The following is a 15,803-nucleotide window of genomic DNA, read 5'->3' on the forward strand; positions in this document are numbered from 1 at the left end:
TAGACACATCCATCTCGATCAAAGCGTTCAATGTTCGATTTCTGGTTACCGGTACTCGTCCATTAAAATTAAATATCTTGTTATTATGTTGTTGAAACTTTGAAATAAACTCATACATTGACTCGTCTTCTCCGAAACCGGAAACCGTTTCGTGAGGTTGCAAAAGTTGAGACACTCAATGTCATTTAATAGCTCTGACGTCTTTCGTTTCTAGATTGGTTTCCAGAAACTCGGATATCCTTTCACAAAGTAGACTGGGCCAGGTATAGCCGACGCTTCCAGTCTTGACTAGCATACGCTGTCATTGTAATCTGCTGTAATTGTTTTAACAAATGTTCAGCGAATCTGTATGATTGTAATACAAAGATTTCTAAAAATTTCTTTTCAAATCTGGCCTTCGCAGATCACCTTCGGATCGGCTCTTCGGCGCAAGACGTCGACTGAGGATGTGTTTCGGTGCGGATAATGTTGCACTTGAACAAGAATTTCTGTACTTGCAGAATGCATTTGGCTTTGGACACGATCTCGGCTAGTATCACCAACGTGTGCGCAACAATCGGCAATGATAATTCCCCATAATGCCTTTTTAAATTATCCAAAAGTTCAGTCTGGCAAACTGACCCGGGAAGCGGACAACGACAACGAGAGAGGCATGGTATTGTAATGCGCATGGGGGTGGGGGTAGAGGGTTAGGGTAAGGGAAAGGGTTATGGTAAGGGTTAGGGGTCGGGTTTGGGTTAGGGTTAGCCTTAACCCTAACATTAACCCTTACCCGACCCCTAACTCAAACCCATGGTTACCTCTCCTATACCATGCATCGCTCGTTGTCGTTGTCCCCTTCCCAACTGACCCAGTACAAAACTCCGCTCCAGTATAAAAGCAGACTGCAAACAGGGCACACTATACTTTGCTATCACCTGCACAAGAGATTCCATCTCGTCTCTAAAGTGTCCATGTGAGGAAGCCGACGAAAGGCTGACCTCTTCATCAAGCAATGCATGGTCCACCAACCGCTGAGGGAAAATAACTGACTGAAACCTGTGAACCATACAAGAAGCTTAACGAGCAGTTGGTGGCTTTACAAAATCCCATCCGATTTGTGCTTGCCTCCCGATTCCAATTATCGAGAAGAAGTAGAAACAGTCATTATTTATTTTACGGAGTAAAATATCGATGGAATAGGCATATATTTGGAATATCGATAGTTCGACAGAATAGTAAATAATATGGTCTATTACTAAATAATAGACCTGTTTATTGTTGGGCCACTGCTGGGCTGGTTTTTCAGTTTTCTTATTGTTGGTGTTTTTTAACCGAAGCAGCGAATTTTACAGATCTAAAATTTCTTTCTCATTGTTATCTACACAAACAAAAGGTTGTAAATTTTCTCCTTTAATTATTTCTAATCTATTCTAGTAAACGTTTATTAAATATGTAAAATAAAGTTAGAAGTCGGTAGTTAAAAGGTGTTTCTTAGCAATTCTTGTGATATTTATGATGGATGCTGAGTTTACGGGCTGTAGTTTACGGATTTCGGTGGGGAAAAAGTGGATCGGTCACATGGCGTCTGATCTAAGCAATTGTAGTAAGAGCAAAAACAATTTCAAGCTTTATGAGAAAACGTAGTTGATATGCATTCGTGTATTCAGTGAAATAACCATGTTATACTTATTTTCTGAAAATAGGCTAATATCTCACTGGCAGTAAGAGAGAAAATTTCAATCGAAATAAAGGAATTCCCGTGGCTTGTTAAACAAACATATTACTTTTGGTTAGCACAAAAATGTCAAAATATATTTAGCGTTATTATTCAATTTCTGAAGAGAGTGGGTTGCTTCAGATTCAATTAGGGCGGGCACTATGTTCAGGTTTATCATAAACACTTTAAATGAATGTTGGTTTTTATGTAGCAATAGTAAAAGGAACTTAATTGTGGCAATGCGGCAATAGTCGGTACTTACTGCAGTTAAGAGGTGGTCTTATGGCGCATTTATTTATAATTACCAAGACAGTTTGTTGAGTCACGTTTTAGTTCATATGCAATAAATCTCTAAAAGGTTTGTTAATTATTATAGTGGGTTAAATATAAGCCAAATATGGCTTTTTTCGGTATTTACTTATTATCTTTATTGTTTATTTTATTGCACACATGGAAACGCGAAACCGGAAAAGGCGCCGTCCGTCGGTCAAACTACACCAGCATCCCAGCCAAAACCTACCTGGCACCAGCCAACAACCCCGTCAGCTGCCTTCCACCCAAATGCCCGATCAGCTGCCTCCCAACCAACAGCCTGTCCAGCTGCCTCTCACCCCCAGCCATCGACTCGGCCAATGGTCTTCAAACCAACAGTCCGGCCATCAACCCGACCAGCTGCCTCTCAGTCAACAACTGGGCGACCAGATGCAGCCTGCAGCAAGCCAGCCAGAGCCGGTTGTTCAATCGGGTAATGGTTTTAGTGAGGATATTTTTTTACCATGCATGATTCCTAGTTTTCAGTCTGTTTTAGGTGATCATGTTCCTCAGTCAATTAAAGACAAAATAATATCAGGCCAATATGTAGATCTGGCATGTTTGTTGGAGGCCCCGGTAGTTCCTGAAGATTTAGGAAAACATTTGGTTTTGAATAATTCGGGTGAATTAGTGGTAAAGCCCAACATGAAACAAAGCATTGTGGATATAGCTAAATGGACTGACGCATTCCTCATTTTCTCAAGCATTTATTTAAGTGCTCATCCGGTTAAAATGCAAGATCTCTTAAAGTATATGCACACTATAAGGCTGGGGGCAGCAAGACACACTGAGGGTTGGAGATCTTATGATCAACAGTTTAGGTTGAGAATGGGTAATAACCCAGCGAATTCGTGGGCAATGATTGATATGGAGCTTTGGCTGTTGTGTATGGGGCCTCCAAGGCAGCCAGTTCATGATACAGGGAATTTTGTAAGAAAATGTTATGATTTCAATTATACCAGATGCTTACGGTCAGTTTGCAATTACAAACATGCTTGTATGATTTGTGGTTCCGACCATCCTTCCAGGGTATGTCATCTCAAGCCTCGCAACACCAGTTCCTTGGGAGGAGGGTCTGTCAGGGGGGCTGTCACCCAGACCTCGTACAGGCCTAGAGCTTACACGTTCCGACCTAGAGGCCCAATTCAGGGGCTCCGGGGCCCGTTTAGCAGATACTAATACCTCAGTTTGGTCTCTTGGCAAGTCGCCAATCAATGTTGTTACGATTTCTAAATATCTTCAGTTATATCCAAATAAAGAAGTAGCTTCTGTGCTCAGTAATGGCTTCAAGCAAGGTTTTAAGCTGGGTTATAAGGGTTCACATCTAGGTTCTTCAGCGAATAATTTGGTTTCAACAAAAGTGCATTTTTCAGAAGTCCAAAAGAAAATTGACAAAGAGATTTCCTTAGGTAGAATTTCAGGTCCTTTCAAAGTCCCACCAATTTCCAATTTAAAAGTAAGTCCATTAGGCATTTTAGAGAAGCCAGACGGGGGTTGGCGGTTAATTACACACCTGTCGTATCCCAATGGGTCAAGTGTCAATGATGGTTTTAGTGTGGAAGACATTTCTGTTAAATATACATCATTTGACAAAGTGGCTGACATGTTATTTAGTTTAGGTACGTCAGCAATGATGGCAAAAAGAGATATTAAATCGGCTTTTCGTTTAATGCCTATTTACCCAGGGGACTTTCACTTGATGGGGCTTCAGTTCAACAACCAGTATTATGTTGACAAATGCTTACCAATGGGTTTATCTATTGCTCCGGCTTTATTCGAATCATTCTCCACTTTTATACATTGGCTAGTAAGTTTCAAAACTGGGATTCAAACTTTAGATCATTATTTGGACGACTTTATTTTTGGAAGTGCAGCTGGGTCAAATAATTGTAACATGCTAGTTTCTACTTTCGAGGAAGTATGCTCCGAAATGGGAGTCCCAGTTGCGGTGGAAAAGTCGGTCGGCCCAACAACAGTACTGACATTTTTAGGCCTGGAATTAGATACTGTGCAAATGACTGTTAGAGTACCTGCTAAAAAAGTGGAAGAACTTTTGAAGCTTTTGCAAAATTGTCTAGTAAAAAAGAGACTTACGTTAAAAGAATTGCAGTCTTTGACTGGGAAGTTGAGTTTTTGTAGTCAAGCAGTAAGAGCAAGTAGGGCATTCTTGCGCCGATTTTATGATGCTATGTGTGGCTTAAAAAAGTCTTATTATAAGATAAGAGTTAATGGTGAAATGAGAGAAGACATCCTGATGTGGATTCAATTTATTGAAGATTTTAATGGCGTTGTACATATTCCAAATAAAGTATGGTTGGATAACTCTGTCATTCATCTTTACACTGATAGTGCAGGTGGTGCTATTCTTGGCTGTGGTTGTTATTTTGGAGGTAATTGGGCCTATTGCCCATGGCCTGTTCAATGGCAAGGCCAACCTATTTTATCAGATATAACATTTTTAGAGATGGTCCCTGTTTTGTTGGCAATATGGCTCTGGGGGGTCTTTTTGAGGGACAGGAAGATTAAGTTTCATATTGATAATTTAGGTTTGGTAGAAGTGATAAACAAACAGTCTTCCAAGTCGAAACGTTTGATGTTTCTGGTAAGAACATTTGTGTTGTTAGTTATGAAATACTCGGTGGTGTTTAAAGCAGTACATATTTCATCAAAGTCCAATTACATTGCTGATGCAATTTCTCGTAAACAGTTTCACAGGTTACAACAGTTAGCACCAGAGGCGCAAGCGAGTCCAGAATCAGTCCCGCCGGAGTTTTTACTGATGATCTGCAACAAGAGGCTAATAGATTGCTAGACAATTCCCTTGCTGCTAATACAAAAAAGGCATACATCGTTGGGTTAGAGAGATTCTCTGAGTTTAAAAGGCAATACGGCTTGTCAGATGCCTGGCCGCCTACAGTTGAACAGGTGGTTCGATTTGTAGCATGGCTATCCCTACAGAAACTATCCCACAAAACAGCAAAATCATACTTAAGCTCTATAGCTTTTCATTGCAAGCTGCTTGATGTTGTTGACCCTACCAAAAAGTTCATTGTTTCAAAAATGGTGGAAGGAATGCAAAAAGATAAGAAAACACACGATACTAGGCTTCCAATTACCCTCTCGTTACTGCAAGGGATAGTAAGCAAACTTAATATTGTGTGTTCCAGTGTCTACGAAGCAAAACTGTTCACTGCAGCTTTTATGCTAGCGTTTTTCGGTTTTCTAAGAGTTGGCGAAATAGCTGTTCCTAAAAAAGGTGATAGTATTTTACAGGCAGCGGTGTTGGCAATAGAAGATTTACAATTTGATCACAATGGGGTAATCATTTCAATCCGGCATTCAAAAACTGATCAGTTGGGCAAAGGGGTAGCGCTCAAAATTTCTAGGTCAAACAGTGAATTTTGCCCAGTTGTGTGTCTTAACCAGTATCTTCATGTTCGTCCTCAAGGGCCTGGTCCCTTGTTTTTGCACTTTAACAAACAACCAATTACTCGTTACCAATTTTCTGCTATTCTTAAGAAAACGGTTTCTCTTTTGGGTCTAAATTATGGGTCTTACAAATCCCACTCCTTCAGAATTGGAGCAGCAACTGCAGCTTCCCAACTAGGCTATTCAGTGGAGATCATTAAACAGGCAGGCAGATGGGCTTCCAATGCCTACCAAACATATGTTCGTCCTGTTCCTGTTGTCATGCCCAGCCTAATAAATAACCCCCATTAAAAAGGTATGGTTCATATAGTTAGATTCATGTGACTAACACAAACCAAGTTGTATTTAGGGAAAACCATCTGGATACTGGGTTCATCAATAATCAAGCAAGCCTTCATAGCAGCAAGATTACGACCTGAAGGGGCCAACCTCTGCCTTGAACCCAACATCATCTGGTGGCAAGGGTACAGTGGGTTAACACTTGCAGAATCAAAGAAAAAATTTCTTTCGCTTGCCAATGTGGGTAATTCTCCAGACTATATTGTGTTACATTTAGGTGGTAATGATCTTGGTCGTCGGTCACTGGTGGACCTTCGAAAATTGATTGTCGAGCTATTCAGGACTATACTGTCTATATTTCCAAGTGTTAAGATTGTATGGTCTGCAGTGCTTCCAAGGTCAACCTGGAGATATTCTGATAATAAAGTTGCTATGGACAAAGCAAGAAAGCGCCTTCATAGTCATGGTTCATCTAGGGCTTTGGCATGTGGAGGGCATTACTTGGCCAACTCTGACTTTGGAAAATTTGAGGAACATTTGTGTGAGAAGGACGGAGTCCACTTGTCAACTCTGGGTACAGATATTTTTCTTTCTAATATGTCTGCAGGGCTTGAAAAATTTATAAAGCGTAATACACCAATCCATTACTGAAGTTCTAGATGCACAAATTTGGGGGTTCTTACAATTTTAAATCCCAAACGTTATGTATGTTGGTGTTGCTATTGAGTCCAAAAATAGATATTTGCAGTTAGTTTGTATGCATATTGTGGCGTCCGTCAGGATGGGTTTATTCGTTTTCTTTGTGAGTTATATTCTTACAACAAGACTGGCGGCAGTTTAAATAATATATTTATTTAGTAGGTTTAATATGTTATTGCAAAATTAGACAAGTTTGGTGGACACTTTCTCGGAAATACGTTACAAGTTATTTTTAGTTACCCAAGATGTTTTTACTCACTTAACTGCCCAGACAAGTGGAGCTACCAAGATGGAAGTTGTGCTGTCAAATTCAAATTCTAGCGCCCTTATATACTTTCTGGAAAGTGCCCACGTGACCTTAACTGACCAATGACCATATGACAGCCTGCCAGCATAATAACAATAAACCAATAGGATTCTGACAGCTCGGGAATCATCCAATCAGAATCCGTCAGCCTGAGCTGTCAGAATCCACAATGATGCTGGCAAATTCTGTGTAATAGCGGCCATGACAGGTCAGATTTATGCATAACATTTACATAATAATGCATAAATATGGCTTGTCAATAAACAACAGGATCGAAATGGAAACAATACACATAATACTAATAGTTCTGTTAGTGCAGTTAATAATTCGTGGTATTACGGAATAAGTCATGGAAATGAAATGGATTATTGTGTTAAAAGGATGTAAACAATGGACATTGCAAGCCTTACACGAATAACAAGGTAAGTGCAATTATCATCATCATCATCATAATCATTAGTAGTATAACTTTGGAAACTGCATTCCACGTAAGTATAACAGTAAACAATAAAGCATTTAAGCATATAATGGGTGTGGGGGTGGGTCATTACAATCGCCCCACCTTTCTAAAATTAAAATTCTCCTGAATTTTGATAGCTCAAAAGCAAACGTCATGTGGTAGTTATCACATAAAATATACTGCAATTCAAACTTATTATAAGACTAACATTAATTAACAAACGAACATGAACATTAGAAACAGTTGGTAAGTAGTTGTTATCCAGTGCATATAACTTCCACCAAATACCATTATGCCGTACTTATTCACTCGGGGTAATAAGTCACACTAAGATATTTTCAATCTTACAAAGGTTCTTGTTTTGCATTCAATGGTTGTACACTACACAATCATTATGAAATAATTACCCACACAGTAACGTAATAGCGGTACATTCATATCGCAAATCCCTAGAAGGTTGGTGTGCACAGACAATCCAACTATTGATTTTAACTTGAACAGCAACAACAATATCAGATAACAATACTGAACATAATAAATTTTAATTCGTTATAATTCGTGAATACGTTTACCAATTATCGATAATACAGTGACTATTATCAAATTTTAAACTTAACGCGTAATCACACAATTTAAGTTACCCCTCTGTTTCAGGTGTAATTTAGAATAATGACATAATGAACTTAATAAAAAAACACTTAGTTCAGTCAATAAACAATAAAATGCAACATATTTGTGAATCAAAACGACAATACAATACATCAGTCAATAAACAATCAAATGCAACACATGTGTGAATCAAAACGACAATAATAATAATAAATTATCAGTCAATGTCCAGACTGAATGACGCCGTAAAATAGTTTGCATGTTAGTTAGGTGTAGCCTTCAACACCGGAAATTGAGTCACGAAATCAATGTATGGAAAACGATTGTTCGCAAATAACAACCACATGTTTGAGGGTTAGTTTGTCATCCAAGTGAACCTCGCCGTTCGTGGTAAAGTATACCTTTATTGTCAAGCTGTCTATTTAACTATCATTTATCGAGTTTCTTTGCTGATGCTTCACACATTTCTTAGTTTTAAATTAAAGGAATTGTTAATAATGTTTGGATCAAGATAAACTTGGCAATCGTTCACACGCTCAGCAATTATTTCTCTTGATAACTTAGTTACACATATATTGTTACAGATTTGAGACATCAAAGTCTGAAGAGTAAAGTCAAGACCAATTTCATCAGTCGAATTTAGTACAATATACGACGAAGACATCAGGGGAGCACGTAATGGATCGACATCAGGAGAGCACGTCATGGATCGACATCAGGGGAGACAATCATGGATCGACATCAGGGGAGCACATCATGGATAAAGAACAATACACGAAGAAGAAGACATCAGTTATTTCTTTTTCAAACGTAATGGAATTTCCTTGCACGCTGCTATTAATTTATCATTTGCAGTGTCACGCATCATGGATGCAGATTCGATCATGCGCAACCATTTCATGTCCTCTTTCCCTAGGGCAATTTCCCTCAGTCTCACATAAATAGCATGACACGAATGTACATTTGTATCGACTGGTGCCCTCGGGCTCAAACTTCCAGGCAAAACTAGAAAATTGAAGGCATTCAGTAGTTCCACACGTTCAAACTTGAAATTACATCCCCTAGCCTGCAAGATTGACATTGCCTGAAACTCTGTGAGCATTAATCGCAGATCTGCTGACATTCCCTTCCAGCCACGGGGAGGCCATTTGAATTTCGGTTCCAGGAAGGTAACTGCCTCATCCTGGTCCCACTCTCGCCGGGCTGGAGGAAACAAAGGCATTGCGCCCATGGCTAGCAGTTTCTTGGCTCTCATTTGGTTTTATGGTGTTGGGGGAAGACTTGGCACCAGAAATTCTGAGTTCTCACTTGAAATAATCTCAGTTGGTCTTGAATGATGGCCTTTATGGGGGTCTTAATCGACCTTGAAACCTCAACGCAGGCTGCAGGTTGTGATGTAATACTCGAAATGTGTGGCACCGAAGACACGGACGAAGACGAAGTTGCAACAGGCACGACGGAGTGGCCGGCGAGATAATCGTCTGCAAAGGCGGTCTCCAAATAGTCGGCCTGAATTAGAAGCTGTCTGGGGTAGCCCATACTGTCTTCAAACGTAGAAGTAGCTGTGATCTCAACTTCATCTAAAAGTGGAGTTGAGCCACCTGACAAATCATCCGATACCAAGACGAAAGATGGGACATGGTTGAATTTGATTGAAGTAATGTGCTCAACCCCAACTCCGATTCCTCGAGCGACTTTCTCCTTGGTGTCTCCATCCGCATCCACAGGACTGGTAAACTCGTCAAAGGGACTGTTTGAGAGTGGCAGCTGAGCTAGCCTTTTGGCCAAACGTATCAGGATTAGAGGATGGTTAAATATGTCATCAGACAATTTTAAAGAAAATGACTGATTGTCAAATTGTCCTTCAACAGTAGAAGATCCATGTTTAATGGAAATATAAGAGACCGACAGGGTGCTGAAAGTGTTCTTTGACCCTGAAGAAATAGTTTGCCAAAAGCTGTGGTCTGTTGAACGTGATTGTCCATAAACCCTAACGAAATCATCCTGGAAAATTGCTAAGCAAGCCATCTCCCTGACATGGAAGGCCGTCTCCGGAACCTTCGTATCTGGGTGAACCGTAAGGATGTGGCGTTTCATATCAGCTGCCCGTTTAATGGTTACATGGCAAAATGGACACTCCACTCCCAAGCGCTGATGTACAGTCTCGACATGTCTCTCAAATTGACGTTGAGTTGCCAATGTGGCATGGCACAACCAACAATTTTGGTGTTTCATTCTGTAAATTTACAAAAAGGTATAACAGTTTATAAGTTTGAAATTTGCTACTTTATATGTTCTCGCTTACTTATTTTCATCTTCATAAAAAAGTTATACGAGTCATTTATACATAACACTCCATTAACTCAAATATATGTGTTTTACACTTTAAGAATTTTACAAATGTCTGAATGTTTAAACAGCAAGCCAATAATGTTCTGTTCAAATTGCATGTTATTGTACACATAGATATAGTTCACCAAATCAAAATGTTATATGCAAAAAGCAAGTTTATTTGTTTCAGGTATCAACGAAAAGTGTCCACCACCCTAATAAAAAGGCAACACAAGTACTCAAAGGTATCACACATTACTCTAAAAACGACTAATTACTTTTAATAGCACTATTTTGAAACGTCTGCTCCAAATATATAAAACATCATATTTATTTAAATATGAAAGAATAACCGATAACGAATATGGTTGCGCAGGCCAATTCAATTATCAAAACATGTGATATATAGCCCATATCACATACTATGGTGCCTTTAACACGGTCACCACAACTTCATGAGCAACTTAGCTGATTCTCCCCAGCTTTTGCAGCAGCTCATAAACTATATATTTGGATCAAACCGACACACAATATAGTGATATAAAAATTAAGTCATATTTACTTAATTCATTTATTTATTCGAAATCTGCACTTGGCTAATTGCAGAATTGAGCAAACCAAGATGGAATATGGTTTCCTTTGTAGGGAATTAATCTGTCTATGTGATACACTTTTGGCTTTAACTTTAGTCCACTCTTTACTAAATAGGTTATGTCGTCTAATTTCCTTGTTATTACATATGGACCTTTCCATTTGCAGGTCAATTTCGAACAGACTCCAATACGTCGAATCGGGTTATACAACCAAACAGCTTGGCCGACCGAAAAAGACCTCTTTTTCGCCTTGATGTCATAGTGACGCTTCTGATATGCTGTGTTCTTACGAAGAGACTTCCTCGCAATTGTATGACAGCTCACCAGGACCGTCTGTAACTGGCTACAATATGACTCTGGATCACGTGCCTCAATTGAAGAATTTGGTGACCCGATAAATGCCTCTACTGGTAGGGTTACATCACGCCCAAACACCAGTACTGCTGTGCACGGAAGCACAATAAGCCATGGTTAGCTGTGGAAGGTACTCATCCCATCTCTGTTGGTCATCTTCACAATAAATGGCTAACATGGATTGAAGAGTTCTGTTGAATCGTTCTGGACAACCATTACTTTGGGGTCGAAGCGAACTTGTTGTTACTTTGTCGATGTGAAGAAAATCACAAATATCTTGAAAAAGCTGTGAAGTGAAATTTGTCCCTTTATCACTTAAAATTTGTTGAGGACAACCAAACCGACAAATGAAATTATTTACTAAAACATCAGCAATAGTTTTTGCTTCTTGGTTAGGCAGGGGATAAGCCTCAGTCCATTTTGTAAAATTGTCAACTACTACTAAAATATATTTGTTGCCTTTCAGTGTTGTACTTAAAGGACCTAACACGTCAATGGAAATTCTCTCCATTGGTTCACCATTGATATAATTTCTCATTGGGGCTTTAGGAGCTGTATTAGACTTACGACATGCACATTTATCGCATTTAGTGATATACTTATAAACATCCTCTTTCATACCTGGCCAATAGAACGATTGTTTAAGCCTATGTAAGGACTTTTCTAAACCCAAGTGTCCAGCAGACGGAATGTCATGCGAATACTTAATAATTTCATCTCGTTTCGTTAACGGTACAATAAGTAAATTTTGTTCGAAGCCAGTTTCCGTGTCTATGAAAATACAATACAATATTTGGTTAATTACTTTAAGTCTATCCCACATGCGCCAAAGTGTTTTAAGAAAAGAAGTACCATCTGATATTTGATCCCATGAAGGCCTATCTAATTGGTTTGTCTTAGCATTAAGAATAGGACTAATATTTGGGTCATTTAATTGGGCAACTAAAAGGTCATCAGGGGTCCAGCCATTTATAACTATTTGTGCGTCTTGTTGTATTGCTCGTATAGTTACACTGTTATTTTGGTTTATGATTAAATTATTATCACAATCACTGTCAGTATCTTCATTATTTAAATTCTCTTGTCTTTTTTCTTACTCATATGTATGAAAAAAGAAAAAAGAAAGTTTTTTGCTGCTAATTTTTATGCAATTTTTTGCTGCTAGTTTTTATGCATTTTTTTTTCTGCTGGGTTTTATGCATTTTTGCTGCTAGTTTTTATTCATATCTTTGCCTTGTGTTTACAGTTTACTGCTTCCGACTCCAAGCATGCGTCCATCCGCCCTGCAGCCAAAGTTCTTTGGCAGTGGCCACCCGTCATCTCTGGCCCAGCTGGTTTCGAGGTTGGGGCATTTGGGCCGCTGGGTCAGCGTTGTTGGGTGGCCATATGGCAATCAGTGCCGGATGGACGCTTTTTACCTGGCACATTTTTTGGGGAAAATATATATGATTTTGTTGGGAGTGCTGAAGGCCGTCACCCGGAGTCAGCACTCATATACAATTTATTTGTGCAGTTAGTTATTTGCAGTTAGTTGGGCTTGCCATGTTCGCAGGTGGCCCTTGCTGCTTGGAGTCGAGACATTATATGCGAGAACCATTTTTTATGTTTTTATGTTATAAGGTCCTTTAATAAAAAGTAAAAATTTAGTTGAGTTTATATTTACTGTGTGAAAAGGGTTATTCATCGGAGTTTTCATATAGGCTTGCCCATGTAATGCTAGGTGGCAGTTTGGGTTTAGTTCTTGGCCTCTACAATAATTAAAGGATATTTTTTGTTTAGTTGTTCTTATGTTTTACTTGAGTATGTGTTAAATGTTGGCACATAAAAGCGTCGATATCCGGGCTTGATTGCTTATAATGTTCCATTTTATTTATATTTTCTCTCTGATAGGCGTTTCTTGTTTGATTTAATTATGTTTAATTTGTTTAGCAGTCACATAAACAACCAAGCTATGTAATATGGAATTTTTACACCCATTATTGCTGCTTCTTCCTGTATTTGCGCGATGATTATCTGAGATATTAACTCTATGATTCTACATTCTCAAATCTTTTCTATAAAGAAGGAATGTAGTTGACAATTGTTAATAGTTTTATTTGATCGTTCGTCAAAAAGTTGTAATTCTGTTACTCTTGTATCTGCAATGCAATTGAGTAATTAAATAGTAATTAAATTGAATGCGTTTTAATTCCCTTTTATTATTGTTTAATTTGAGTTACAATGCTATGACGTTAAATTTTATTTACACTTAAATGTATTATGAATATTGCTGGGCCAAGTGTGAGGTTGAGCGCTCTATAACCAGGTTTAAACCCCCAGTGCTTTGCATTGACCGTTCCAAGGCGGTGACCCCAGCTTTATTCATATTTTGTGTTTATGTTGGTTTGTGTTGTGCTGTATTGTGCTGTTATGTACTGTTTGGGCAGTCGGTCACTTGCCTTAAATAAAGGACCAACTAATTGTTTTTAATGAAAATTCAATACTGCTCCAGCAGCTGGAGTTTCACTTCTTTATATTGCTGTAAACTACTTAGGATTGGGTGATGAGATTGATTAACTATTGAAACTGAACATAGAAAAATGATCCTTAATATGTTTCACATGTTACATTAGACATTGTGCAAATATTGTGACAGCAGAAGAGCATATACAAATGTAGTTCATGTATGCTTTTGTTTGTTTTGTTTTTTTAATCTCTTTTTTCCCTGGGTTAAATGTCAAAGGAAAGAAGCTATGTATTTTAGAATTTGTATCCATATATAGATAAAATACCGAAATTACAAGTGGTTAATGATATTTGAGTAAACGACCACTCCATTCTTATCTCTACATTGCATGTCTGGGATATTCTTCTCCAGTTCCATTCTTTTCTCGCACGTTAATTCCTTATGCCATTAATATTTCTTGGTACTATTGAATCGTATTGTCAACATCATCGCCCTCGCTGATCGCCCGTAGGACCCCATCCATACCAATCTCCCACGTTCGTCTGTTTATATCAGACAGAATAGTATCTGACTCCTCCACTCCGTTCTTATTTCTACAAATTATGTCTCTAAGTCTAAACTGCATGGACAGAATTTCCAGCTCCATCCTTCTCTTGCTAAACCACAACATCGGCTCTGGTGACGCTATGACGGCCTTTCGCATCTTTTGCAATCTCAGAATTACCCTTGGACCATCCGCCATCATGTCCGTGATATCTGCTACCCATTTATTTCGCTGCGTGTCGTGCAAACCAGTTGCTGCCATTAAATTTCTTTCCGGAATCATGTAGTATGAAAGTTTTTGAGTCAGAATAGCAGTTCTAAGTTCTCTCAGTCCGTCATGAAGCCAGTGAAACAAACTCCGCTCACGAAACTTGTTCTGTGGGTTACTCTCAGCTTGCCATAATACAATATTTTTCATCACATAAGATGTTATTTCTTTCTTACAAGGCCTTAGAACATTTTTGAGGATCATTTTAAGCAACACATACACTTTCGCTTGCGTGTCATTAAGGTTGTTCACTAGTTCTGTCTCGCCAGTGTTGAAACAAATCCTCCATTCCATGTGCGTCTGTTCACTTCCCTTAGATCCCACCGGGGTTAGATAAGCTCCTAATGATACGACTTTCTGGACAATGTCTGGTGACGGCCAATGACGATGTCTGGCAGCTCATCTTTGAAGGATGCTGGGACAGTGACAAGGTAGTGACAATACCCTGTCCGCATAACTTACACCTCCAACTGACATCGGAAGCGACGGTCCCGCGCGTTCATAGTGCACTATCTTTTCACTGCAAGTATATTGTGGATATCTACGGTCAAGTGCTTTCCATTCGTCTACAAATAAACCACTACTTAATATAATGTCTCCCCTGCCATTACCACATAGAGCATTGTGGATGATTGTCAATCTTCTGTGCGCTGGTCTTTCTAGAAATAGTATACAGTGTCCTGGATATGCACATGTATTCATCCTGTACACTTCAATGTCGTCTGCTATTGTGAGCAGATTTATCCCATCTTCCACACAGAGGTATTCGCTTAACTCGAATAAAAAGTCATGGTCGCTTTCGTAAAAGCTGGTCAGCCCCTCTCCCTTGCTGCCAACTGTCATTCTAGAACCCCTACTACCACATGCATTTAAAAGCCTATCAAACTCCCTGTAATTCTCAACGCGCCACCGTCGGATCTCCTCGCCGTATCCCAGTCGGTTCATTATAGTACATACCTCCACGGAAACATTTTCGACATAATTCTGAAAACACAATAACACAATCTGAATGTCAATTGACGATGCGTACTTAATTTTATGTCAACTACAAACATATCATTATACACTTTTCGGAAGTTGATTGAAATGTAGTATTAGATAATTGTAAGTTTTATATTTATTGCTTAAATTTTGGTGTAATATCTTTTGATATACGATTGACCTGTATGCTGAATAAATAAATAATTATATTATTTGTACAATTACAAATACATGCATACATCGTTATTTATTATTTGTATGCCATTTTGTGTAATGAAGTATTCCGGTATATATCAACGTATAACATATAAAGTATCACGTATTTTGTTTGATCGCGCGCGTGTATAAATTTTATTGAAAGTTTGGTGGAGCTTGGACAAAGAGGTAGTTATTGATTAAAGTTAAAAAAATACTATAAGATCGAATTAGACTCAAAGTAGAAAAACAAGGATTTACATAGGGGCAGACGCTGTATGAATTGTGATTACTTAAG

General features: G+C 38.7%; 2 protein-coding genes across 2 annotated transcripts; both read left to right on the forward strand.

The window, feature by feature from the left end:
* Positions 1-1,383: 1,383 nt before the first annotated feature.
* Positions 1,384-3,284, forward strand: LOC127861845 (uncharacterized). The gene has a single exon (XM_052400526.1). It carries the CDS (start codon positions 2,150-2,152, stop codon positions 3,188-3,190), a length of 1,041 nt encoding a protein of 346 aa, XP_052256486.1. The 5' UTR covers positions 1,384-2,149; the 3' UTR covers positions 3,191-3,284.
* A 657-nt stretch (positions 3,285-3,941) lies between these two features.
* LOC127861828 (uncharacterized) lies at positions 3,942-12,718 on the forward strand. The gene is made up of 4 exons (XM_052400507.1): positions 3,942-3,986; positions 4,727-10,048; positions 10,316-10,370; positions 10,885-12,718. The coding sequence occupies exons 1-2, from the start codon at positions 3,942-3,944 to the stop codon at positions 5,729-5,731; spliced, it is 1,050 nt and encodes a 349-aa protein (XP_052256467.1). The 3' UTR covers positions 5,732-10,048; positions 10,316-10,370; positions 10,885-12,718.
* The last annotated feature ends 3,085 nt before the right edge of the window (positions 12,719-15,803 follow it).

Source organism: Dreissena polymorpha, chromosome 16 (genome assembly GCF_020536995.1).
Source record: "Dreissena polymorpha isolate Duluth1 chromosome 16, UMN_Dpol_1.0, whole genome shotgun sequence".
Classification (NCBI taxonomy): Eukaryota; Metazoa; Mollusca; class Bivalvia; order Myida; family Dreissenidae; genus Dreissena; species Dreissena polymorpha.

Excerpts from the sequence above, each read along its gene's own strand:
- LOC127861845 (XM_052400526.1), top strand. The coding sequence starts at position 2,150 with ATGGAAACGCGAAACCGGAAAAGGCGCCGTCCGTCGGTCAAACTACAC.
- LOC127861828 (XM_052400507.1), top strand. The coding sequence starts at position 3,942 with ATGGGAGTCCCAGTTGCGGTGGAAAAGTCGGTCGGCCCAACAACA. Across the intron at positions 3,987-4,726 it reads AGTCGGTCGGCCCAACAACA|GTTACAACAGTTAGCACCAG; the intron begins GTACTGACATTT and ends ACAGTTTCACAG.